This window comes from Aptenodytes patagonicus, chromosome 3, assembly GCF_965638725.1.
Source record: "Aptenodytes patagonicus chromosome 3, bAptPat1.pri.cur, whole genome shotgun sequence".
In the NCBI taxonomy this organism is placed as follows: Eukaryota; Metazoa; Chordata; class Aves; order Sphenisciformes; family Spheniscidae; genus Aptenodytes; species Aptenodytes patagonicus.
In genome coordinates, this window is record NC_134951.1 from 102117937 (window position 1) to 102145289 (window position 27353).

Sequence of the window (27353 nt, forward strand, 5' to 3'; positions counted from 1 at the left end):
TGCTCCAGCACCGTGTCTGTCTTGATGGCTGAATTTGCTCCACTTGCTAGCATCTCTTTTATAGTTGTGGAGCCCAAAACCGGACACGGTCCTCTAGATGTGGCCTCACAAATGTCAAGCATAGGGACAAACACGTGAAAAATTAAGACATTCTCTGTCCTACTTTGTTAAACTGCTACAACAATCTGCTTTAAAATTTTATCTGTAGTATTTAGTCCTTAAAACCAATCATTTTATCTGACTTAGGGTAGTCGCCAAGTTTGCTGCCTCTTCTAAAAAGCTGAAGTGATGCCAGAACCTTGTTGAAAGTGGGCTCGGACCTTGAACCAGCCTAGTTACATATCCATGTATTTTCCTAAACCCATGCTGCTCCTGGAAAGAAGAGAACATTGCACTGTAACGTTTCGGTATTGCGTTGCAATATTGTTTGCAAAGCAGCACATGCTGCTTTGAAACACCAACTTTATAGCAATTCTAGAGAATATCCAAGTGTGTCATGCTGCTTCCAGGTGGCTGCTCCAGCTTTTCCTTGTGTTATGACCTAGTCAGTGGAGCCTGAGCTACGGAACAGCTGAAGTTCCTTAACTGAACAGTGGAAGAATAGTTGAAGAGCTGCTGTTACAGGCCGAGATTGCTGTGGGAACGATTCTTTCCATCATCCGCCTTTTGACTCTGCCTTCTTGCCTTGCATCTCTTCGTTTCTGGGATTCTGAATTAAACCATGGAACGGACAGATTACAGCTTGCAGATGTTGGGGCTAGGTAGCTGTGAATAGGACCTACAACCAGAAGTCAATGCTCTTCTGGTGACTTACGATAGGAGACACAGGAAACCACCTGCTCTATGTAGTTAAATAGTAATTAACTGTTTTCTTTCACAAAGTTCAGCTTTCTGTTTGTTTGTGGTTTTGTACAGTTGTGCATATATAAATTGCTATTCTTGTTGAAAACAGTTGAAATATTATGTGAATTTGGTATCAATTTATTAAGTTTTTCTCTTTCAGAAAACTTAACCTTTTACAGTCTTCAGATACACATTTTTTTCGTAGTAAAATGAGAGCCTGAAGGCTCTTTGACTTGAAAGTGGTAAACTTCTGGGATGTAGATGCTCTAACTCAGTAGCAACATAACCAGAGGATTTCATTTCAAGAATTTCAGAATAGAACTTAAAAGTGGTACCTTAGAGTGTTAATGTTTTGTAATAATTTAGAAATTTTTGTAATTGTTTTTACGATTAACAATCAAGAATATTAGAACTGATGAGCTAGGAGGAACACTTCTGCAATATTTTTGAGTTGATTTCTCATTCATTCGTTTGAAAATTCATACAATCCTTTTGGGTTTTTTTTCTGTTTGCATCTTCTGGTGTCCTCTGTGTATTAAAAGTAGTTTAGAACTTTTCAAGGTCATGATCATATGAAGCAGAAGTACATGATTAATTGATGAATTATTTTCCAAAGATACCTTTTTTTGAATCATTTTAGATATGTTCGTATACTCTGAATGTGCTTTTATCTGAAGATTTGAATCTTGTTTCAGAGAAAAACGGTGACTGGGGAAAGGCTGAGGCTGTTTGGACTAAAATTCAAGAAGAAAATGTTGTTCCTCGTGAGAAAACACTGACCTTGCTGGCTGATATACTTGAGAAAAACGGTCAGGTTGTTCCATTTGAGGTACCTAAGGTAAATGGAGTTTAACTTTCCTAGCTAACAATACTTTTGAATATATTTCTTTCCATTGAAAAATATTAACAGATAGCATTACAGTAACTTAAGTTTGTTTGTTTTAAAGGTTAGATATGAAGATACCAGAAGTTTAAGTGCTTCTAATGTGGAAGAAAGAAAAATAAGGTTGCTTTGCAAGAAAAACAATGCAAAAGGTAAACTGAAAACCACTGGGTTTTTTCTCCCCCTTCAGCATTAATTTTAAGATTTCGATTAACTACTGAGCAACAGATGCTTGCTGCTGCTTTTTGCTGGTTTTCTAGTATGTTAGGAAAGGTACATGATAATGTTACCTGCCAATATTCTGCTTCAGAAGCTGATATGAAAAGGATTTGCTAAAATATTTAAAATGTCATTGGAAATGCTGACTTTTAAATGCATGTTTGAAAGCCAGTCTGCGGTGAAGCTGCCAATTTTAAAATTACCGAAGTATTACTGCTCTGTAGTTCACTTCATACGGTTGGGTTAACACCATTTTCTAGACTTCCAAATGTGTCCATTAAACACCATAAACTAAACTTATGTACAGGATTGATGCTAAAAATACCATTTTTATGGTTCCCAGAAAATCTAGCTGTTTGGTCACAAGTTTTATGGTGTGAGGCACGAGAAGTGTGGTGAGAAGAAAGATTAATATCAAGTGAAGTAGCTGGGATGTGTTTATGGGAAGGTAATTACCTATTAAAAGAAGTTGTTTTGTACTTGCCCCTGCTGTTGAAGTTATAATAATAAGATCAGATGTGGTTCCAAGGTATACTTTAGGTACCTTATTTAAGCTATAGATTTGGCAAAGAAATTAAATAGATGAGATTAAATGAGATGGAACTGTGTTATGGAGATAATCATTGCTCTCTTCCTATCTGGCTTTTATCTGTTAGTCTATTTTGTATTTGTTGATGTTGCAAGGCTATTTATTTCTATTTGAAGGGAGGATTCAATGTGTTGCGTAGTGTCTTCAGTTTCTTTACAACTAAGATTAAAGTTGTCTATGTCTTGCTGTAGAATTTGCAGACTTTTCCTCCTGTTGTTCCTCCCCCAAAGAAGTACACAGACTATAAACAAAAGATCAAAATCTGTGTCCCCACAGTTCACTGTTTCCAAACCCCTGTGCCTGTGGGTGCCACCCCACAAATAAAATGGCCTTATTGAGAGACCACTTCAGATCAATTCTGCTACGAAAAAGTAATAGCTCTTCTGTGCAAACTTCCCTGCCTCAGATAAAAACAGAATTAACTTACGCATGGGTATTTGCCTTTGTATATAGAAAGGAGGAGTGTACTTCAGTGCGGTTCCTGTGGCTCAGTCTGTGTGTAAATCATTGGAAATCCATTCCTAGCCATCTCATCCTAAAGCAGGGTCACAGAGTCAGAACTAGCATTACTGGACCTTTCAAGGGGGGTCGGAAATCAGTCCATTTCTAGCATTTGCCAAGGTGCAGAGCACTTGAATATTCTGGAAATCCTTATTTTTGTCGCCTATAGTATGACAAATAACTAGGTATCTCACTTGAAAGCAGATTAGAAAATAGAATTAAATATGTTTGAAAAAAAATAATTTTGCTGAATAAGGAAGATTTATAAATACAAGATACCTAGTTATTTTCTTCTCTGAGTGTTATCAGTGTATTTTACAAGTTGAACACACAGATTTTTAAGCTTTGAGTTTTTAAAAGAAGAATCTTTCAGTCATTCACACAGTTAACTTCTGTTGTTAGTGAAATGACCCTACAGAGTTATTCAGTTACAGGAGCACTGATTAGAAGTCTAAAGTGGAATCTGGATATTCTGTATGTAGGGAGTGCAATCTCGTGTTACGTATATGAATTTAAGAATTGTGTATTATGGCAGACATGAAGTTAATGTTTTCAGGAAATTATTCATGCTGGTACATTTTGGTAATCAAAAGAAAATGAGAAACAGAAATATTTTCACTGAAAACCACACAAAATTAATGGAATGCATGTATTTATTATCTAGGAATACATTATTCCTAGAAAAGTGTCCTGTGCCTTTGATATCATAAATGATCAAGTGGAGAGCAGGAAGAAACTAAATATGCCTTGGACCTTGCAGGGAGACTAGTGTAAAACAAAAATATAAAATGTAACTGCTAACAGTCTATGATGACGTTTGATACCGAGTTTATCAGTAAATTATTCCTGCATATTCTTTTATTTAAAGGTGCAGTATTCGAGACAAGGAGGTCTAGAGCTATTGGGAATTAAGTGAAAAAAGACAAATGTTGGGAAACAGTTCTCTTAGCTTTTATAGTTTTCTTAAGACAAAGTTGTCACTCTTATATAACAGTATAATGTAATTTTGATATGAATGTAATAGGGCAGGATATAACTTTTTATCAACATCAGCTTTTTGATAGGAAAAAGATTAACGTAATCTAGTTATGTAACTAATTTCATGAACTTATCAGCTCTGACATGGAGGTGTTTTGAAAATCTGTTCTCTGAAGTGCTTGATTTATGCAAAGTCATATTCTCATTTTTATCTTGATTCCTCAGTGTGAGAACTTGACTCTAGGGGATCATGTTACACATAGCCCAAACAGTTGCAATTGCTGAAACAAATTTAACTGTCTTGAGAACCGAGACTTTCTCGGCAAGTTGTCACTTTTCTAACAAATCTTGCTATTTGAAATAGCTACTATAATACAATATGATTTTGAAACTGAGAACTTCCTCTTTTGAATACTAATATATTTTAGTAATTTTAGATGCCATCTGAAGAAGTAAGAAGCTGATAATACCTGATCAGGCATATGTCTCAATTTGAGACTCATCTAGGTATACTTCAAACATGCTACTTGCACTGATGCAAAATAAAGTTAAGAAAATAATCTGAATAGGATAATCATTGTGAGGTTGGCACTGACGTACACAACAAAACATCCTAGAATAGGAGAACAAAACTGATACAAAGATTTTTAGTTCTTCATTGAACTAGTCGTTACAAAAAAGTTTTAAATGTATTTCCTTGTAGAAATAGATCTTACATTTTGTGGACTCTGATAATTGATGGTAACATATGCTTGACATCGTGTCCACTGGTGGCAAGGTCCATTTCTGTACCCAACTAATGGAAAGCAATATTCAAACACAGGGTGAAATCCTAGTTCAGTCTGAATACAGCAGAGCTTTTGTAGGAGTCTCCAATCATAAGGAGGTTTTGGCTTTAAAAAACAGAAATTGAACAGGCTTTCATGAGCAGAAAGAACAAACCTATCACCAGTCAGCTACGTTTTTGTTAATGAAATAATTAGTTACGCTTGTAATAGATTTTACCAGTGAAAGGGTTTAGTTATTGTTAAATGTGATTGCTAGTCTACTGGTACCTCAGGTTTCAGAAAAGGGGAAGGAAAAATGTCTTTCCCACTGAATTTAAGCGTGAGCAGTATGAATGCTGGTGTTCAGCATTTGAGCAGGCAAGAGAGTTCAGCACATTGCAATAGGCCAAGCTTTAACCTCAGACCTATAAGTAAACACAGTAGAGGATTTCAAGACCTTTCCTGTGTTGTTCTGTTGTTGTTTTATCAGTCTTTTGGTTGACAATGCCATCACAATTGTAATGTCAGACATCAGTCATATTCTCTCCCCATCTCTCTCGTGTGTCTCTGTCTCTCCCGTATACATGAAACTCACGTACACAGAAGTGGATTTAATTTTTACTCTGATATTCTTATCCTTTATCTCTGTTCATAGATATATTTAATGTAGCTCCAAGCGTCCAAAGTAGATTATGGATGGCAATGTTAATTCTAATTATTAACTCGGTGTAAGAGTTTGTGTGTTGTAAATAATAAATTTTATGCATAGTCATTGCTGTGCCTACATCTCAAGAGGTTTTGATGTATACTCTTTCTTTGAAGATTTAAGATTCAAACCAAAAGGCACACCAACAGTTTTGGTTTGGGGAATGCCAGCTTAAAATTCCGCAGCACACTGTAGTAAGTGCTATTAGTGCGACACTTCTTTGTGACAGTAAGATTCAAATGAGTTTTGTCTTCATCTTTACTTTCAAAGTATAGGAAAAAAAACTTAACGCTTAGCTGTGAAATTTGTAGCAATAGTCCACGTATTTCTGAAAAGTTTTAAAGGTTATTGTGGCTATGATTTGAATTAGCAAAGGGATTAACTTTTGAATTTCATTAAATGGAACATGCAATCACAGTTTAGATATAAAAGATCATTTGTGGTTCTTTAACACAGCTTTCTAGCATATGTTACAGCCTGGATAGCAGTTCTAGCTGCATGTTTATAGCTGCATAATCTTGTTTCAGAAAAATAAATGACTGAAAAGTGTGCTTATCATTTTTTTTCCCCCGTTTTGGTAACATCTTTTCATACACTGACAGTTATTGTGAATGCATGAAATAAAACTGTTAATCAGTCAAACAAATGCAGCGTAGTTTACTTGTTAAATATCTGTATATTTGTAAATTGTATGTTTTGTATAAATCTTGTCGTAGCCAAATAATTTGATCTCCCCATATTGGAATCACCTCCTATATTATTTGTTAAACACTGTTGTGATCATGCACTAGACACTGTAGCTATATACCCCAGAATTAGGTGTTGCTTTAAAAATCCTGAGTCTTCCCCTTCTAACCAGCTGTGTTGGTATTTAAGCAGCAGCCACATGTAGAAAAAACAGCAGTAGCTGTAGAACTTTTTGTTCTGTGGAGGTATGTGTCAGTTGCTTGTTGTATGCAAGCAGTTTTGAACAAGCTGTGACCAACAACTTTGGGCTCAAAGATGTAAGCAGAGGATAAACAGATTTAAGATGGACCTTTTCAATGAATAGCTGATTTTTTTCTATGATCAACATCATTGCGATACGACATTTCATTTTCGCTTTTTTTTCTTTTTTAGAGGCCTACAACATTTTCCTGAAAATGCAAGGGAAGAATGAGTTTCACTATCGTTCTTATGGCACCCTTATAAAAGCATTGTTAACACAGAATTGTCTTGAAGAAGCCATGGAAGTGAAACATGCGTAAGGCTTTTCTGTGTTTGGGGGGGATTTTAATGGTTTGGGGGGGATGTTTTTAAGTAACTTCTGGATCATTTTCAGGTAAGTCCTTATCTTTCAATGGGAAAACAGGTCATGACTGGTAATTAGGAGTTATGGTAAGAAATACACCAGTGTTTCATAGGGCGATATGCCATATATTAAAAAGGAACTAGAGTGACAGTATGGATTGCTAATAACTCATTTCAACTAACAGTATCAACAGATGTGCTTGGCATCAGAACTGGAAGTCTACCCTTCTGGCAGTCTGCCGTTTTCTCTTTAGAGCAATATCCAAACAGACAAGATTCCTTCACTTAACTGCCCGTGAGCCTTCCCCTCAACGCCTGTCCCTGCTGCTGTCCTACTCTACCCACGCTCCTTCACAGCTGGCTGCCTGCCAAATGCAAAATGGTACATTTGAATGTGATGCCAGTGGCTAAGAGATGACCGTAAACCTTAGATCCAGCTCTTACTTCTGAAATAAATCCAACCTGCTGTCACATATTATTAGAATCACCAGAATTTAATTAACCTTTAGTTAATTAAACCTTTAGTTTAATTGGTACACCTTTAGTTTAAATGGTACACCATTTGCTTTAATTATTGCCTGTAATGTGTACTCTGGTCAGATTATAGGCTTCAAAGTAGAAGTGTTAACTACTCATCAATGTAGAGGTAAGAACAACAAAAATTTAAGTTTAAGTAATTTAAGTCATTCAGTTTCTTCAGCTAAAACAAGAATAGTGGTTGTCATCAAGTGTGTGTGACTGAATACAGTGAATTTGAAAGTGCCTGTAGGTAACTTACGGGATGCATAGGGCACTATAAAAATCTGATAATTTTTAGAGTCAACTTAGGTTTTGATGTCCGGGAACAGTATAGTGTAAGATGATGTTTATTATTTTCATGTTTTCTTTAAAAGTGTTTAGACTGAAGAAATGTCTTTCATTGAAAAAGTATTTGAGTTCTGCATTCAGCAGAGCAAATAATGTTTTTTCAAATAGGTCTCAGTAACTGGACTTCATGATAAGGAATGTTTGTGCTTGATGGATATATGGCTTATATCAAGGAAGAACTAAAACAGTTTATCAAATTAAGCTCCCTGAAATTGAAGTAACTGATATACATCTTTGTAAACAGAAGATGGAAAGGACATGTTTTAGAAGTACAAAGAATATTGATAAAATTTAGGTAGTTTGTTAAACATATGCAGAAAATATTCATGTATCAAAAGATGTATCGAAAGATTCTTCGGGGAAGAAGTTTGAAACTTGCTACTGAAGATTTGTACATGCATTGACTGTTTCCCTGCTCCATGGCTCAAACACACTTGTGAGGAAGATGCACAAAGTATTGCATGTTATCAGTAGTTTGCAGATTGGAAGAGCAGAAAGAAGGTGGTGGCTTGTTCCTTGATGATTCAGAATCCCCGCTTTAGATAAGTGTTTTAGTATGTAAATTCAAAACGCAGGAAAAAAATGAACAAAAAAAAATTTAAAGACTAAAAGAGTTGGAGATGTGTTTTAAAGGACTAAGCCTCTGAACCTTGAGATATTTAGGAAAAAAGAAAATAGGATTTAATAAGAGGTTCTATTCTTGGTCACTGGTCAAAGCTAACCATCATAATAAACCCTGTGCTTTTCAGAACTCTCATACTCCATCTTGTAGCATGGAAATGCCAAATAATGACATTCTAAGAAGCCTGTAACAGCTCACTGTTGCATCAAGACAGAAAATGCTTCATATTGGCAGTGTTCATGGTGTTTATCTGTGTATCTTTTTTTCTAGTAACAAAATCATGCTTACATTAAGCATTTTCAAAAGTCTAAGTTTTAAATTATTCACTGAAATAGAGAAAGTGATTGTGTGTGTATACATGGTTGAGGAATAGCAAATCTGTGTGTTTCGCACACATTTCTGCATGCTTGACAATTTTTCCAACCTCATATTACAAAGAGATTACTCCTACAAAGCCTACATGTGTGCAGTGGCCTGAAACTTGTGCAACTCCTAATATTTCCATAAAATACAGGAAAGCTACCTTCATTTATATAAGCTAACATCTTTTTCTTTTTACTCTGCTTGAAGCCAAATTTGAAATTTAAATACTATTTAGAGAGCCTTAGTATGAGTACTAGCATAGGCAACAAAATAAGTATTTTTTTTTAATTTAAAAAGGCCAGATAATTTTAAAACTACCCTCCTGTTATCAGAACTGAGAAACTTCCATGAGAAAGTGGTGTGGTAGAAGCAAACTGCACTCCTACTCTGCATTTGGGGGGTGGGGTGGGAATCAAACCAATCAACCAACCCAGAAGGTTACTGATCTGTTGGTCAACCCAAGTCTAGTTGCTTTGGCATTCTAGCACTGTTCTGAGGAATATTTACTGCATTTAGTCCAAGAAGTTTTAAATAGAAATTTAGGAGTATTAGAATGATGGATTAGTTCTGTAATAGTAGCTAACATCTATTTAATCACACTAAAGATTGGAAGATTGGAGAAAGTAAATCCTTTGTTATATGTAATTTACAGTCTCATGCATGAATTGTTGACTTAGGGGCTTTGACAGATGGGACAAAGGGGAAAAAAAAAAGGCGGAACTGAGCAGTGGGTGCTTAGGCAGGGATTAAGAGGATTGGTTGGGAGAGTAAGAAAATCCCGAGTCCAGTGACTGCATTTGTGAGCCTGGGAGGCTGAAAGTGACTGAGAGGATAGTCATATTGTGTGTGATGTGAAGGATTTTCTTGGGATTGAGGAGAATAATTTAGCAATGACCCTGCTTACCTCCCAATCCGCTCAGCCTCTAAGTTCAAGTAGGTAGGCTGCTCAGTTGTTTGCCACAAGATGATCAGTGAGGTTTATCTTGATTGCTGATATGGTAAATGGCAATGCCCCCCTTTTCTGTGTAGAGATTTTGTAATCTAGAAATGAACGTTTGTAAAGTTATCCTGATATATTAAAAATGTGGCTATATGCCATTTAGGAACGGGAACATTTTGTAGTATAAGATCAACGTGATCGCTGGTTAGTCTCTCTTGACTAATTTCCAGAGTGTTAGAAAAGCTTTAGCAGTGTTGTTAAAGATTCTCTTTGCTATAGATACGTGAAGTTTTGTATTATAGGAGATAAAGAATTGTTAAGCGAAATACAATTTTAACGTGGCTAAGGCAGCAAATGTCGTATGTTCACTTTAAAACCTGTATACATCTAGATGACAGAAATTTGAAAATTAATCAACCAAATGATATGGTGTTAGTTCATAATATGCTTTAGTTTATGTTTAAAATATACAGTGCTGAAAATAAATGTTTCATTTTTATTGCTGAAAGAATAGTTTTACATTTTATAATTATGGTGACTATTGAAAAAAGAAGAAAAAGTATCCAGCTTAGGATACAACAGAACAATGCAGGGCATGCAGTTATTTTAGTCATCTAATATGTCAGCATTCAAGAATCTGAACCGATTGTTTAAAAAAAATCTTGTACTTTGTTTCTTTTGTTGCTCACTTCCAACTTTGTCATCTGTCAGAATGCAAAAAAAAATTATCCTTCTATAACCATTGACAGGATAACACAAAAGCTGTCTCCAGGTCGATATTTTGCAGCAATATTTTTAACATACGAACAGTAGTTTTTATAATTTCACCTTGGTGCTCAACCATTTATTATCGTATCAGAAGCATGTCAGTAATTCCTTTCTAAATGTCTGCTTCTTTTAGTGCTGAGACCCACATCAAGGGCTTCACACTGAACAGTGCTGCCAGCAGCCTCCTCATCATATCGCAAGTTAGGCGGGATTATTTGAAAGGTATGTCACAATGCTTGACCTTTACGTCACATTAATGCCTCTGCAGATTTTTCTTGTAACGCCCTTCGAATACTTGGATAAAGGAGTCCATTTAGCAAATTACCTGCTTATCAAGAGCCTTTTGTGGTAGCTGAGAGACGTAAATTACTGTACATGCATTTATAATACAGCTTGAATATGAATGTACTTGTCATTTGACCACTTAGTCCAGTTTCCATTCCATTTAACACAAGATGGGTTTTCTTAAGATGAATCACAGCTCTTCAGACATGCAAAATTTGTGCTCCAGAACGAGAGAAAGTACAGGCTTTCAAGTGCGTTAAAATTCACAGCACAAGTCATTTTGCTTTGGAAATTAACATACTTTAGAGCATCTGAAACAATTCCCAGCAGTTGTTTCTTGCATATTGTGTTGGTTGTGTGAGATACCAGATGAGTTAAATTGACTGTTAAATGTGCATGATTGTGCACAAAATGATTATAATATTGATTTAAAAACTTAATCAAATACTTTTTAATAGTTCTCAATACCAACAGTAACAAAATATTCAGTTTCGTTTTCTTTCATCATTGTTACATTAAAAAGAAAAGAAAATGGTGGCTGAAGAGTATGTAAGGGTACCCAACAAGATGGTGGATAAAGTTTATAGTTGTCTTATTTTAGTTCTAAGCATTGGTTGTTTTGCAGCCTGGAGTTCAGCTCCACAGCGTTACATTTTACTTATTTAGTTGTTCTGTAGAACTCTTGTGAGAGAGGAAAACTCTGCAAGCACATAGTTTTACATGCAGTGCTGTGTCTTTTATCCCTGTGCAAGGGTAAGTACAGTGTTGATACGTATTTTCATCAGTACCTTTAAGCGTTAAAACAGCTATGTACGAAGAGGATGTATTACACTGAATTGGGTTTTACTTTCATACTAGAAGGCATACCAGAAAATATTTTTGATCCATTCTGCCATCAGCTAATTTTATTTTATTCCATTATTCGTAGCTGTAGTAGCCCATACCCATGTAACATCAGCTACATTAAAATACTCCAAGATGAGCATTTAGATGCATCTAGACCTGTACAAGAGTACATCACTTGTACTCTTTCCTGCAGCTGATAAACTTCACTTCTTTCAGATTCCTTCCCCATTCAGTCTCCAGTCTGACATCATTGCCAGGTGTCATCGACTGAAGTAGTTGTGGTGAATGCAATTGCTTCTCTTCCTCTTTGCAAGTCTTAAGTTTTTGCAGCTTTCAAGTCCTTCACCTGACTTTCCTGTCTGATTTTATTCTAACAAATTTTCTGCTTTTTCTTGTCCTATGTGCCACAAAGTTTTGCCAGTTCTTCCTAAATATCGCACACCAAAAATCTTCACTTCTTCAGAATGTCACTGACGTTTCTGCCAATCTCTTCTGCTAACTACATGATTTCTTTTTAGCTAGCATACTAAATTCTCTGCCATGTCAACCCTCTCCCTTGCTGTACTCTAAAAGTGTTTCGTTTTGCACAATACAAAGTTGCTCAAGAAGTCTGTGGAATTACATTGTTTTGCAAAATTACATTTTCCTTTATCTTGTGCATTGAACAAGCTTTACTTTGGTAATTTAATTCAATAGTCAGACTTGATCCTTGTTTCTATTTTGATTTGAAAGATACTGCTCTTCTTGTAAGTGAAGCCTTGAAAATGCAAGCTACTAAGTATTATAACCATACTGGTCGTTTTCTGAGGCTCATAGATTACCTAAAAAATTTTTGGGCACAGTCTTTTTGTAATCTTTTGGTGGTGAGCTCCATTTGACCTACATCCTGTGAAGGCTTTCACTTGTGTAAAACTTGCTTGCTTTATCGCTTCCTCATATAGTTCACCATCATTCTTTGCCACGTAATGTGGTATAGTTAAAAGTCTTTATGTAGGTTCCTAAGTATACTCGTAAGAGCTCTAATATCTTCTAGCAAGAACTTGGTAAAACCCAGGTTATTTTAAGAGTCAGAACTTGAGTTTCACGGTATGGAATTTGCAGAGTTTATAGGAAAGCCTTTTAAACGGTAAATGGTCGGTTTTCACGAGCACGTAGTTATCTGCTTTTAAGTACTGAAAGATCAAGGCATTGACTTACGAATTCAGATTAATAGTAATGAGTGCTTTTGCATAAGGAAAAAAAAGATACCAGCAGAATTACCTAGTATACTACTAGTACATAATTTCTTGCAGTAGTGCTGCACACATGCAACTTTCAAATCTTCCTCTGTCCTTGTTCTTGAGAAGGCTGGTCATGCTCCATGCTAAAGGGAGGTTCACCCTTATAGTCAGGAGAGAATTTGAACTTAGCATGTGTTTTAAGTTTACTTTTTAAATTTCAGGAACCTTGCCCCTGATGTATTGCTCCTTTTTTCCCCCCTAAAAAGAAAGGGGGGGGAGGAAGGGGGGGGCACGTAGAAAGAAACTTTGCTGCGAAGGAAGGTTAGGCATACAGGATGTTTTTTCTTCCTCTCATGTTAAAGGTAATATTTGGTTTCTGCAGTAGCTGCATATTGAATTGGAATGTTAATGCTGTGGAGTTCAAGTGGGTGTATATTATGTTAGAAGCGTTATCCCTTGGTATTATAATTATTATCTGTGATTAATCCTGCCTGTGCTGGTAAGGAGTAAGAGATTTTTACCAGAGGGGCATGTCTTTCTGTGTGTGTTTGCTCATGTATAATGTAAATTGACAAGAATTCTGGTTAGAGAAATGAGGGTGACTGTATCTGCGGTGGGTTTGGGAAATTTGTGGCAGATGGACAGGAGATTGATTTTGTGTGTTTTTAACACAGGTAATTGCTATAATTTTAGGAGTTCTTGAGGTAACTGTCCAGTTTTGAGTTTATGTTGGTTGTCATATGGAGACTTGTGTCCCGTGCTTTTATTTAAAAATTAAATGTTGGTAAACAAAGTTTTGGTGCACACTTAAAAAGACAAATCTGAATACTAGACTTTAGCAGTTTCAGTAATGAATTCCATTTTTAAACTATTAAGTATGCAACATTTTTGGTTTTTAGTAATGAAAATTGATTATAGTTTGGAGAAAAAACAAGCTGAAAAGGTCATGACTTTAAGGTCATAATGAAGGACATTTATGACACAGCTGCTTTCCTTGAGCTGGATACTAAAATAAATTAAATAAATGTTAAAAGTATCTTAATACTTTTTATGGAGCAAATATTAAAGCATTTTAACCTGAATTACTCTTGAAAGTTTTTATTTGCGTGTGTATATATTCAAGTTATAATTCACTATGCAATTTTGGGGCTTAGGTTCAGCAAGATAATTATTTTCTGTACATGTTTTTAAAAGGGTAGGGTTAATGATACCAACAGCAGGGTTGCCTTCTGAACTAAAATCTGATTTCCTTTTCACTTATTTCTTTACCATCGTTAGATGCCATGGCTGTTTTAAAAGGAATGCTTGACAGCGGCTTGTTGCCTACTAGACCAGCAGTTATTGCGCTCACTCAGACTCTGGCAGAAAAAGGAGATCTAAAGAACCTGCAAGCACTTAAAAACATGCTGGAAGACATCACAAAATCAATCGGTGTATCTGCCTCGCTAATCGCTAATGCTATTGCATTGGCTCATACTAAGAAGTAAGTATTTCTAGGACTGGTACATGTAATTCTTTTAAGCAGAGTAGTGGGAAATGACTTGTATTATCCATTTCATTCTGTTTCTATTCTTACAGTGTCCTACCTGTTATAATTCTGGTCAAGTTGCACAGTGTGCTGTTCAGTTCTGTTCTGGTATCGTTTCCCAAACACATTTGGAGTTGAAAATCATTTAATGAAATACAGAGATAGCTATGAAGCATTTGGGAGAGCATAAGGTCTTCTCTGGTGGTGTAATTTAGCTTTGACACCTTTGTTCTAACATGTTACACCTCATGTGAAGTGTTCTCCTTGGTCTTAGATCAAAAGCCCTATGAAATCTGAATGTAAAATTGAATTACTTCATCAGTATAAAGGTAAAAAAATCTTGGAACTTAGCACCCCCAGATTATGTATATAATACTTGTTTGGAGACAAAAATCTGCTACCTGTTCCAGTAGTTGAAATGACAAAATATTATTGTGTTTACCCTCAAAATGTGAAAGCCAGACATATGTGTGGAGTGGTGGGGTTTTTTTGTCAGAATTATAAAAAAAACTGGCTGCTGTGCTGTTTTAGGCCACGGTTTCGATCATGATAATTATCCCCACACTTTGAGTATCTTTTGATTCAACTGTTTAATTCAGTATCGTGTTCTGCCTAGCATTTTTGTTTTAGTTGATACATTGGTACTGTGCTAGTTTATCCTTTGTATAAAACTGTACTTCTGGGAGAAAGGGCATACTGTGAACTTCTCAAATATGCTTTGCCAGAACCAGTCTTCAGGAACCCTACATATTCTGTTAGTTTAGCTCAAAACAGTTTCATCAGGAAGAGCTCCTGTGTCTGACTTGGCAGGAAAGCTGTACAACTGTGTAGTACATGACAGATACCTGATCGCCTCAGGCATGCCAGACCAGAGAGAATAGCCTCTGAAGTGTTTGGAACAGCAAGAAGAGTTGAATTGAAGGAGAACCATGCAGGCCAGTTCCAGCAGTGAGCTCACTATATTTTCAGCCACTGAAAACCAATCTGTCTGTAAAGGACTGATCCTGTAAATATTTAGATCTGAGTGGTCCTTGGCACACAGTTCTAGTGCATTGACTTTTGCCTAAATTAAACACTCCAAATAGGTGACATACTTCAGGATTTGTCTCATAAGCTGCATATTTTCCTGTATTTCCACGTCGTAAGTGTTGCAAAGTCATGCCATGTTCTTAAGGTGTAGATTGGCGAGAAGAATAAATAAATAAATAAATTGCTGTATGGAGGCACAGGTTATTTAAGCAGCATCAACTTTTCATTTCCCATACCAAAACTAGCTTGGATGTATGAAAAGACTTAGCAGCACCATAAATAATAATGCACCTTATATATTCTTAAATATCTTGCAAGCTGTACCTTGAGAACTATGAAAACCAGATTCTTACAGATATTTTTAATACCTGTTCCTTTATTGGTAGATTCATGTTTCTGATATAGTTTTCAAAGCATTTTTCATAGCTTTCAAATGTGCTGCGTTTTCTGCTTCACCTAAAAGCATTCGTAGTGCTCCGATTTTCTTTTTCAGTTAAATTAGTTTTTAGAGTGGACTGATAAGAGATGTTGTCATTTGAACTTTTTAGAATGCTAGAAGTAGAGTTTACACTTCAGTGAATACTTCCTGCATTATTTTATTAGCATTTGCTATACTTGGGCCATAAGATTAAAAGTGTTTAGACAAGGTACTGACCAAACGACATTTACTATTGTCTTTTGCATCCAAAAAGGCAGGCATGGGAAAAATCGGGTAAATAATTAATTGAATAGCATTAAAAAAATACTTGAGTTGTGTGCATTAATTATTCAGATACCTTCTGTTAATGTTTTGATTTTGCCTTCTAGATTTGCAGAACACACTTTCCTAAAGCAGCTAGCTAAACTCTTAATGAGGAAACAAGTGTGTCAAAATTACTTAGGCTTTGTACAGATCAAAGGTCATTAAAAAAATTTTACTTACGGGTCAATTTATTCATTCAGTCATAAATGGTTTCACTTTTACAATATCTGAATGAAGTCATAGGTACTCAACCATTCCTGGGAAATATAACCTTAATGTAGAAAACAAAAACTTTAATATAATTGCTTCTTTAGGTTTAGAAATCTTGATTTCAGAAACTAAGCCAGTTCAATCTCTTTTCCTAGCAATGACCTTGATGCTGCCGTGGAGTACCTTGAGCCTCTGCTTATCTCCGGTGCACAGAATCCTGATCAAGCTGTCAGAAATATTTCCTATTTGTTAAGAAAGGTGTCTGAGGAAGGATTAGAACCAGCTTTGGAAAAATGTAAGTTAATTACAACTATATTTAAATATTCTGACTAGACAGAGGTGTTATGAAAGAGCTATTACCTGTAAAACCTGCTCAGTCAGCATAAATTGTGCCGGTGAAGTTTACAAAAGTGGCTTTTCAATCAGAGATTTTCCTTATGTACCCATCATTTTGCAGTTGGTGTGATGGCAGAACGACTGGCCAGTCAGTTTGGAATTTACAGACCTGTCACAGATCTTTTCCTTCAATATGTCAGTGCAGACAGAGTGGATGATGCCAGATCGCTGATACAGGTAATGACATAACAAGAGAGGTACAGAAATGCTTACAGCTCTTCAAAGGTTAACTGAGAAATTGTCAAAAAGAGGTGTGGTATAGCATAGGCTAGTATGCTTTTGAATTACAGTGTGAGAAGCAGTAGCACAGTTCAGACTATTCCAAACTATGAGCTAGTACTCTGGTACGAATAGTACTAGTGGGTGCCAGAGTCGGAAGGTTTTTTGTCTTCTAACAACCTGAAGGAAATAAAGGAAGACTTGTATATTGCTTGAAATTCCATCCAAAGCAAATATTCTTTTTTAAGTTGTCTCTTAGACAGCAGTTGCTTCCTGCAAACCATTTCCTTGCAACTTCTCACATAATTTCTTAAGTGCCATAGACATAATAATACCTTACAGCTGTACAGTTTGCAAACCAGAAGCAGGCAACGTTTGCTTTTCATGGACCTTATTTTACTTGGTTGCTATATTGTATGTGCTGTATTCAAGGTTTATTAAGAGCTGAATTTGCTTTCTATTCACTTGAGTGTCACAGAAGCATTAAAAGACAAATGCTGGTCTCTGGGCCACGGTCTCAGCTGAGTTAGCGGTCTTCAGGGGATGAGACAACTGCATTCGTGCCATTTGTACAGAGGTGGGATGAACTATGGGTGATGGGAGCTGCCGCTGACAGCGTGCACAAACAGGCTCCCGTCAGGGAGGCTCATCCCAGCAGGTGGCAGTCCAACAGTCACACCGATTCTGCAGGTTGTTCTGCGTGCGTAGGCTCCTGCCTCAAATTGAGGCCTCTTACCGTCTCCTGGTAGTGCATACTACTCATTTAGCAGTTCCTAAGTATTTTAAGCTGTTAAAGAAAAAGCTCTGCTTCATCCGTCAGATGTTTTATGATATTCCAAGACCATTTTTTGAGAAGAATGCATACCAACAAATGTGTTCAGTTACTTCTGCTACGGTGTGAGGTGTATTATCTGTATATTCCCTGCTCTGGAATATTACTTCATTTATTGCTTTGCCTAACAGGTCATCTGAGTATTAAATTAAAAGGAGACTGCAATTTTGATATAAAATGCTCCTGCTATATAGCATGAAACATCAAAATGCAAAAAAAATCTCAAGTTATTTTACTCTTCCTGATTTTTTGATTGCTCTTTCATTGAAATGAATGAAATGGAATGAGTGAATGAAAATCGGTTACAATTGCTTACTTTTGTGAAGATAGGGGGTTTTGCATTTTTAAGTAAAATCTGCGTGGCATTAAAATTTTTCAAAACATGGAATAATTTCCATTCATATATTCCCAAAACTTCTTATTACAACAGCATCCAACTGTTGGAATTAAATTCATGGCTCTATAGCATACTTGAAATAACATTGTATATACTATATCTTAGGGGACAATTTTAAAATATTTCATGTTAAGTGCACATTAACAGATAAGCTCAAGTTGAAACTTCTGTGTATATGAGAAAATTTGTTTTTTATATGGTGCAGGAAAAACTTCCAGTTGTGTTTAAACATTCTTGATTGCTATTGTGGATCTAGCATTTTACTAATAGGTAACTAGAAGATAGTAATAATCACTGTCCATTGTTCGTTATTTTCTTGAAAAGTAAGCCACAATCTAAATTAATTATTTTGCTTGTAATAATCTGAAATACTAGTATACACATGGTATATACATCCTTGCTTTCAAAAATGCATCTAAGAGTCTATTTAAAAGTTCAAGAAACAGCAACAGTGTCTTTTGTACTGTCTGGAGGGAGAATGCTTTTACTGACTGAAGTCAAAAGTGGTTTAATATTTCAGCATGAAAGGGGGCTGTGGAAAACATTTCTCCAACTAGACTGTCTCTTTCCTCTCAGAGCATCCTTACTTCTTATGCTGACAGTAGGTGAGAATGGCTAGAATAGGTAAATAAAACGTTGCAAGTTTCTCCCATGAATATTTCGCCTCTGTTTATCACCATAAAGCAATTTTTTTGTCAGAACACTACGAGTACCTTTTTGTCTCAGTTTGCCTGATGGAATGAGGCTTCACACCCTTTCACCTGGACCTTAAAGAGCTTGTCAAACCATATTACACATACAGTACATTCATAATGGCATAAACCAAAATCTCTTGTCCACATATGTCTAAAATACTAATTGAATGTAGTAAATTCATGGTATGTGTATATTTATGCACAATATTCTCTTCTTCCTGTGCATTTTGGTACTGACAAAATATCTCACAGCTGGTAAAAGCACTGCGTTGTAAGAATTTTAAGACTGACACCTTTGAGGAACATACACTAAAATACTGTCTTGTATATTTTATTTTGCCTGTGTTTCTAAAGTAAGATAGATTTTTGATTATCTGGTCTGTCTCAAACTTTTTTAAGTTCAACTTCTCTCTCTCTCTCTCTCCCTCTCTCTCTCAAACACTGTCTATCGCAGTGAAAGCCTTTTATAAAATAGAGATTGAAATCAGTCCTTTGTATGCATAAGTGTAGGTAATTATACTTTAAAGAGAACTTGCTTTGTACATTTTAATTTTTATAAAGAAACGAGCAGTTATCTCCCTGACACCTTATTAAATGTATAATTAACCTTATGATCCCTAGCTCACTTGTGAATGTTTGGCAGTATAATTGGAGAGGAATAGTGTTTCTCTTTTTCATTCTTTTGCAGTCCTAAACCTCGGTTTTTGTGGTATGTTGAAGTATTAGTTTAATTCTTTCCCCTTTTGTTTTAAACAAACTTTATACCTACTGTTTTAAAAACAATGTTTGCCAAAAGGGTGCATGAAATGAACTTGTTTCCTATGTTCAGTGGTGGCTTTTTTTTTTCAAACTAATGGTCAATTATTTACCTTGTAAATAGGTAGTATATTAGTATATTATTTTAAACATCTGTAATTGGAAATTTTCATCTTAGTCATTTTGTTTATCACTAACCTACTCATGACTGCTACATTAATTATTTCTTTTTCTTTAGAGGTGTGGTGCATTAGTTGAGGAGAAGAGCACTTTAGTGAGTTTTATGGCTAGATCAGCATCTAGGCCTGGACAGGTATGATAGTTTTTCATGTATATCATTGTATATGTAGCAAAATACTATTTCATCAACCTTTGTTGAAGTGTTTTGAATCTTGAACTTCACAGTTGACGGCTTTATCGGGTTTCTTGGGTAGGTTAATTTGCAGAGCTGGTTACATTTAAAGGAACAGCTTACTTTATGGAGCATGATGGATATGATGATGGATATGGAGGGTGGAGTTAATATTTTTCTATTGTTTCAGTAATTTCCTGCATTTTTGATGTTATACTTTATATCCTACAAACATTGTGCTTTGAATGTTTTACTGCACTATCCAGTTCAGTATCGCAACCTGAAAGTACTTATTTTGTTGGCTACGTTGTATGAATACAAATGCAAGTAAAAACCTCAGCCTCTCTCTAATGATAAAATGCCTCTATGTTTACATTAAAAGACACATTTCATATTACTTGTTATGGTGGTTTGGGCATGTATCTAGTTTGAGCATTTATTTAGATTCCTGGCTTTGTACTCATTCCCTATTGCTCAAAATGCTCTCATTTATGTGCCTTCTCTACTCCTGTCCCTCCCTCCTCATATGTCCTCCTCAAGGTAAAAAACAAACAAACAAACAACAAAAAAACCCACCACCAAACAAACAAACAAAAAACCCCAAAACACTCACACACATACAAAACCACATTGACTTCTCTTTCACAGAGGAGCAGCATCACGAGACAGTTAATACATAAACTAGAATAAATACTTTTCAAATGAAGGAAAATGCACATTTATGTTTTGTGGAAATTGCCATTAAATACTCTGTAGATTTAAAGTTCTGCTGAAGTGGTGATGATAAATAAGATAATGGTAAACACCACCTTTTGATGTCTGTAGAAGACATTAAAAAACTTGACATTTTCTAGCTTTTCAAGCTGAAATTTTAATAACATAGAAGTTAGTAGTGTGTGATAAAGATGTTATTAATTTCTGTAAACTTTTTTTAATTCAGGACCAGAGCGTTTTTGAAACTGGAATCAGAGGTTGAGGGAGGGAGGTTCCAGATTTAAGCACATTAGTTAGTGATCTGACTTCTTTTAAGCACTGATCATAGCTACCATTGACGTCTAGGTCAGCGAAGGCTGCTGAATGGTTTGCATTTTTTTTTTAAATGGGTTGAAATCCTGACATATTCTCATTAATACACGAATTGCCTCCTTCAAAAAAAAATTGAGAAACTAATGTTTAGGCTTCTTGAGTATGGGTTTTAGTCCTGTATTTCGTTTGTTTTATTTTGTGCCTGATTTCTTTGAGTATTTCTTATCTGCACGTGAAATTTTGGGAAGGAAGTTATGTCTACTTTCAGTTGCATATTCCATTCCTTGTTATCAGCACAGTTCATATCACTTAGAATAATTATTTTAGCTCTTTTAACTTTGGCAATTTTATTTTCTTCTTTAAGATTTGAAGTTAATGCTCTTTTTGTCTGTGCATTAAACTTCATAGGCAAAGAAGATCGAGACACTTCTAGAACTGATTCCTGAGCATCTAGATATGGAAATTGCATACTGTTACCTCGTGAGATGTTACGGTAATTTACTCTCCTTGGAATAGTTTTTTAGTAAGAACTCTTGAGACATTCAGAAAGGTCATGGAAACCCTTAAAAAGGGGAGTAGGATCTGCACCGTGTAACTTGCTTTACAGTTTGAGCCACAAAGAGGTGGGGGGGGTTATTGTTGTTTTAAATCTGTTGGGTCTGTATACTACCCTAGCTATTAGGTTGGAAAAGCAACCAACTGACGCAAGCCTTGAATCCTTTACAAAAGGAGCTGTATTACATTAAAGGATACTGCTACAATAGAGGCTAAGTAGGGGCTTCGTGGAATAAAAAAGAATCCATCCTAACCCATGGAGAGAAATATTGTAGAAATGAATGGCTTTTAAAATGAATCTAGCTTTTTTCCCCGAAACATGTAATAAGTATATTGGTTCCTTTTATGTGTGTGTTTCAAAATCCTAAGTGATTAGTTCTATCGGTAACGTGCAAGGACCTTATTGTTATTCGTGTAAATTCTTTATACCTGTTTTAATTTAGCCAAAGTTAATATTCCAGATGCCTTCATTTGGGTTTACCTAAATGGTTGATTGAAGTGCTAATCAGTTCTCTTTATAGTTGAAGTCCGAGAGGAACAGCTCTAAAAAAATCAAGTTGCTTATTTAAATATGTTTATTTGCAACACTCACTCTTGAAAAACCAGGACATGTAGCCCCTATGGCAACACTCAGTTGGAGGCTTGCGTCTCTGTGCTGTAATGTCCTTTGCCTTGTGTACTCTGTATGGTCCTCCAGTTTTATTACAGGGAGTAAACACTCTTCACACGTGTATTACAAGCAAAAAGATATAATGACAGAAGCCCTTGTGCTCCAATCTATCACAGAGGAGATAAATAGGAATAATTAAGTAAAACACTTTAAACCCAAATCCAAGGTATGGTTTTAAAGGAATACAAACTTCAGTGTATTTGAATCAACTTGTAGAAGTTCTCATGATGTAGTATCTAACTTAGAAAATTCACTTGCTCAGCAACATTCAAAACAGCAATCACTACCAAAATCGTTTAGCACCATAGTTTTATTCACAGCAGGGTAAGTTTTCTAACATGTTTTTATAAAACAAAAAACCGCCCTTTTGTCGCCAGCACTGTACTTGCTGCTTTACACTGTCGTTAGCCCTTTACTGCTTTTACCTCAGTAAAAATTCCCTAAGTGCACTAACTAATTTTTTCAATATCCTTTCCGACTACAGCATAGTACAACAATTTCATAAAGAGATTGCAGAGAATCAGTCGCTTGCTCTATTCTACCTAAAACAGTGGTTAGAGTGTATTCAACATGTGAAGCCACACTGTATGTGAAGAGATGGTTGCTGTAGTTTCTTCCGGCAGAGATGTAGCTGGCTCATAGCAAGTTCTAGAGGAGACATTCAGTACCAGCATGAAGAGTTTTAAAAGCTGTTCCCAGGTTATTCTGTACAAGCATCTTACCTGTATGAGACATCGATTCCACTCCTGTATGGGGTAGAAGAGTGCACATCAGTTACTTGACCCACTTTACCAGGGCTGGGCTGGATGAGTCATACTAGGATATCTTTGCATTTCTATTGCATCTTTCTGTTTTAAGGAAGTCAGGTGGTGTCCTGCTTCTAGGATATTCGGGGGCATTTACTATATTCTGTCCCCACCATGTATAATATGTACAGACCTGTACACAGGAACAGCAATTTAGCTGCCTCTTCCCCTCATCCTTTCTCTTCCATTTTGATACTTTCTGCAGTGGTGAATATGCTAGTTTCATTTGGCTGTTAAAATGATCATCAGCAAAACATTTAGCATAACTGAAATGTCGAAGGCTGTGCTTAGGTTGTGTTCTAGCCAAGAGGGCTAGAAATACGATCTTTTAAATAAAAGATTTTTTTTTTTCATTTTACACTTAGTAAGCTTTAAAACATGGTTTCTCATTTTGGACCAAGTCCAACCTTGTAGTATCATCACTTTCTAGACAACAAATGATTCTCCTGTCAGACCTATTGTTATCTTTCATTCCCCTTTCTAACTAATTAAAAATAACAGAGTACTATTACTACAATTGGTTACTGTTGCTAGTTATCAAAATAAATGGACAAATAAAATTATAATTGTTTCTATGTTTAGCAAAGATACAGTAGAATATAGATCACAGCTGAAAGAAGTCTGATCGTATATCAGACATCCATGACTGAACAAATAAAGGGACACTTACTCCTTTCCTTGTCCTGAGATATGATGCATTACCAGGACTAGGTTTCCTTTGCTGTATACCTTCTAGAAAAAGGAAATATGTAAAATCACATTTGCGTGGTCTATTAAACGCAATCTAAGTATTAGCTTTTTTTTTATTTTCCATACAGTAAATACATCTATTTTAAAGAAATAGAAAGGTAAGGATTTCTATTAGGCTTTCATTAAGCTATCACTTCGTGCAGTTTCTGCAGTAGCCTCCCACATTCAAAAAGGAGCTCAGCCACTTGACAGATGTGAGTGGGAAGCTTTTTCTCATGAGAAAGGGACACAAGCTATCCATTTCTGTATAATTAAAGCTTTTTTTTTCTTTAAGAACCATTGTTTTTTGTAGCCCCTTTGGTTGTGAAGATAGTGTTTCCAAATGTGAACAAGTAAGACCTGAGACAGCTCCCATACTGTAGATGTTTGCGTTTTCCCAAGCAATAAAATGAATTTAGCTGGATATGATGGCTTCCTTGTTGTTCACAAGGTGCTAGGAACTGTTGTACTGCCTCTAGGACCCTGAGGACAACCGTGAAACTGTCAGGGGTCACTTTAATTTCATCCTGATGCTTCTCAAGCAAATGCCTGAGCAGTAGCAAAGTCTATGGTTAAGTGAGAGTCCATGTAGAAGGAGGGGTTTCTCCGCTCTCCCACTTTAGAGGAAGGAGAAATATACTCCACTCGTCTACAACCAGAAGTGAATAGTCCTTTAAATAAATGAAGAATGGATTAGTTAGAACCTGTTGCAGGGGATGGTGCCTTTTCTGGAATATCCACAAAATGTTACTGGTTTGTAAGCAGTTAAGGTTTGTAATAGTGTTAGTGGGTCAGCAAAACTTTTCTCCTGCTCAATAGGATGAAATGGGTCTTTCTTTGTGTTCTAAAATGACATCTGACCTTTGTTTTCTTTGTTCCTTTAGGTTATAGTTTTGATGTAGCCAGCACCTGTAACCATAACAATATTCTGCACTTACTTAAGGGAATTAAATTCTGCTCTAGAGTTCTCACATGCTGAACTTGGGGGGGGCTTTTGTTCTAGCTTTTGTTTTTATTTTTTATCATTTGCTTCAGAAAGAGGCATATGGCTCTGTATCTCACATCCTAGAGTGGTGTGTTCTCACTGTGCGGCTCTTACTCCTTTGTGGTTTCAGCACATTCTTTAAGGAATTGATCATCCAGCCTCAAATAAAAAGGAAAGCTAGAATGGCTGTACGTTCTGTTCTCTTATGTGAATTGTCAGTAGGATATGAAGAATATCCAGAATATTTGGAATATTGTATGTTAAAATACTTGGAATATGTTTTGGCAAGTAGTAGGAACGCGTGACATCATGGAAACAGGTGAAGAGAGGAACACTTAACCACTGGGGTTTTTTTTGTTGTTTTTATTTTTTTTCCTCAGAATTGGATGGGGATGTTGCTTCTGTAAAGGCTGTGTATGAGAAAACAAAAGCGGAGAATATACAGCTGCACGAGCTATCTCTGAAATCTTTAGCAGCTTTTCTGAAGAAAGTGGGAGAGCCCGTCCCTTTCACTGAACCCCCTGTGAGTATTTCCTAATTAAGAAATAGATATGCAGAATTGTGTATGTTCAATGTTAGTAAAACAAATTGCATGAATAATTACATAGGGATTAGATCTCTGCAGAGACTCCTCAAAGGAGGTAACGTATGAAGTACTGAGTGTTGTAGGAGCTATAGTAATCTTGCATTGGATTTGACTTGAGGAAATAAAATCTCTTGGGGCTTACGATGTTTAAACTACCTGATCCTTATCAGGCACTCATCTACAGGTGTACCTTGATCAACTGTCCGTGGGGCATTTTACACGTGTATATCATTAACAATTAATGGGTTTTAGTTTTCATTAATTACCTGCTTTGTATCCAGTACAACTTGCTGCTTTAGTAGGATGGGATTTTAGAACTGTAGGAATTATTTTTCTGTTGCAGCTTTGCTTCTAGCTGCCTTGCCAAGAGATATATGCAACTGTGCAAATATATCTTATTTTGAGGGTGACAAGCAGCATGACACTAAATCTGTCAAGACTGTAAATACTTCTTTCACATCATTCCTTTGACTAATAGTCTACTAGTACCATTTTAGCGAAGCAGACTTTAAAGACTTACTATATTTTTCCCTCTCTAAGCAAACTTTTTATTGCCATTTTCTTGCCACTTCTTATATTTTAAACTAAGTGTTTTTCTGTAGTTCTGTAAAGACCTGATTATATGCTGTTTCTCCATATTGCTTCATGATAAATGTGATTTTCTTTTCTCATTTTGCAAAGAATTGGAGAAAATTTTGGCATAAAATGTTCAGTTTAGCCTTTTAACAACCATGGAGTTTTTTCTGCAGATGATTTATAATCTGAATTTTCAGTTGGACTGTGTAAATTTAAAACCTAGAATGTCTGTTACATGTAGCTAGTGAAAATAAGAGTGTTTTTTCAAAGTCACTGAAATGATTCATTTTCTGGTTTTCCCTGTTCAACTTTTCTCTAATGCAGCTTGGTCTTTAAAAGTGTCTCATAATTTTTTTTTGACACAATTGCAGATTGCAGTTAAAAAGTATTTTCATTTTTAAAATGAAATTGATTATATTATTGCATTTTGTAATAGAAGCTTCATTATGCGTTTTTGGCAAGGTTTTCCTTTTCCTTTTATTCTCTCTCTCTCTGGTATTTCTCTTAATTATACAGACTTCAATACAGATCTAGTTTTGCATGACAGAGAATAATAGATTTTGCTTTTGTCAGGACATAAGACTTTGTTCAGAATTAGTAACTTTTCAGTTGAAAAAGTGTTGAACTTGTTTATTCCACTCTGTTTATAGGAGACATTCAGGTTCTATGTGGAAAAATGGAGGAAAAGAAGATTGGAAGCATCATGAACAGACAGTCTTTTATGCTTTAGTTGTTTATGAAATTGTTTAAATATTACATTCAATAAAAATTTAAAAAAGCATGTTGTTCTGTGTAATTTCTAATATAAATGTGTTTAAACAGCACTTTCCATAGCTGTAATTGATAGGAACATTCATTAATAGAAATGCTGTTAAAATTGCTAATGAAATACCAAGACGCAGCTTTCTAGGCTAGTTCTGCTTTAATGTATGATCTGCTATAACCTGAACTGTATTTTGGCTCCTGTTGATTCACCAAATATATGTATATCAAGAAAGTCACTAGAGGGGTATGTAACTGTAACTTAAGCAAACTTGTCTTACCCTTTGCTGCTGTTTGCCTACTACTTTGGGGTGAAAGTAGAAGGGTAAAGAACATCATCTTCAGGATTCATCTGTATCTACACAGAAAATAAATGCATCTTTTTTTTTTAGATTTCTCCTAAATGTACTTATTTTGTGTTAAGTATCTCGTTAGGGCGTTCGATATTATAGGTAAAGACAAAATACTTCTATCATTTACACTAGCTTGTGTGTTGTAGTTTTATAGCATCTTTAATTCATTCTCATAACTCTTAGTCCAGTTAATTTTATGGGTACAAGAACCGCATATCCATGAAAACACGCCTTCTAAACAAAGCAGTGCCCATGACTTGCAGGGGTAGCAGTTGTTTGCTTGCTGGGAGACTGGCGGGCATGCTTTATTTGTATCAATGTGGGAGGAAACCTACTCTGATGTGAAGTTTTACAGTCCAGAGTTGTGGGATCATGAAAATAAGACACTTCTAAATTACAAAGATGAAAGAATACATAGAAAATACATCCATTATCTCTGTGAATAATGATGGAAACTCAGAA

At 35.8% G+C, this 27353-nt stretch overlaps 1 protein-coding gene across 2 annotated transcripts in view; it reads left to right on the plus strand.

Moving 5' to 3' along the window:
* The window catches only part of LRPPRC (leucine rich pentatricopeptide repeat containing), a 95193-nt gene extending 68266 nt beyond the window's left edge, over nucleotides 1–26927 (plus strand). For both annotated transcript variants that reach the window (XM_076334448.1, XM_076334449.1), the window contains exons 28-38: nucleotides 1539–1681; nucleotides 1791–1878; nucleotides 6606–6729; nucleotides 10470–10558; nucleotides 13966–14170; nucleotides 16352–16491; nucleotides 16654–16769; nucleotides 19730–19804; nucleotides 21278–21362; nucleotides 24995–25137; nucleotides 26427–26927. In XM_076334448.1, the coding sequence (XP_076190563.1) occupies nucleotides 1539–1681; nucleotides 1791–1878; nucleotides 6606–6729; nucleotides 10470–10558; nucleotides 13966–14170; nucleotides 16352–16491; nucleotides 16654–16769; nucleotides 19730–19804; nucleotides 21278–21362; nucleotides 24995–25137; nucleotides 26427–26483 (1265 nt within the window). In that variant the 3' untranslated portion in view covers nucleotides 26484–26927. The remainder of the gene's footprint in view (nucleotides 1–1538; nucleotides 1682–1790; nucleotides 1879–6605; nucleotides 6730–10469; nucleotides 10559–13965; nucleotides 14171–16351; nucleotides 16492–16653; nucleotides 16770–19729; nucleotides 19805–21277; nucleotides 21363–24994; nucleotides 25138–26426) is intronic.
* Nucleotides 26928–27353: the final 426 nt, after the last annotated feature.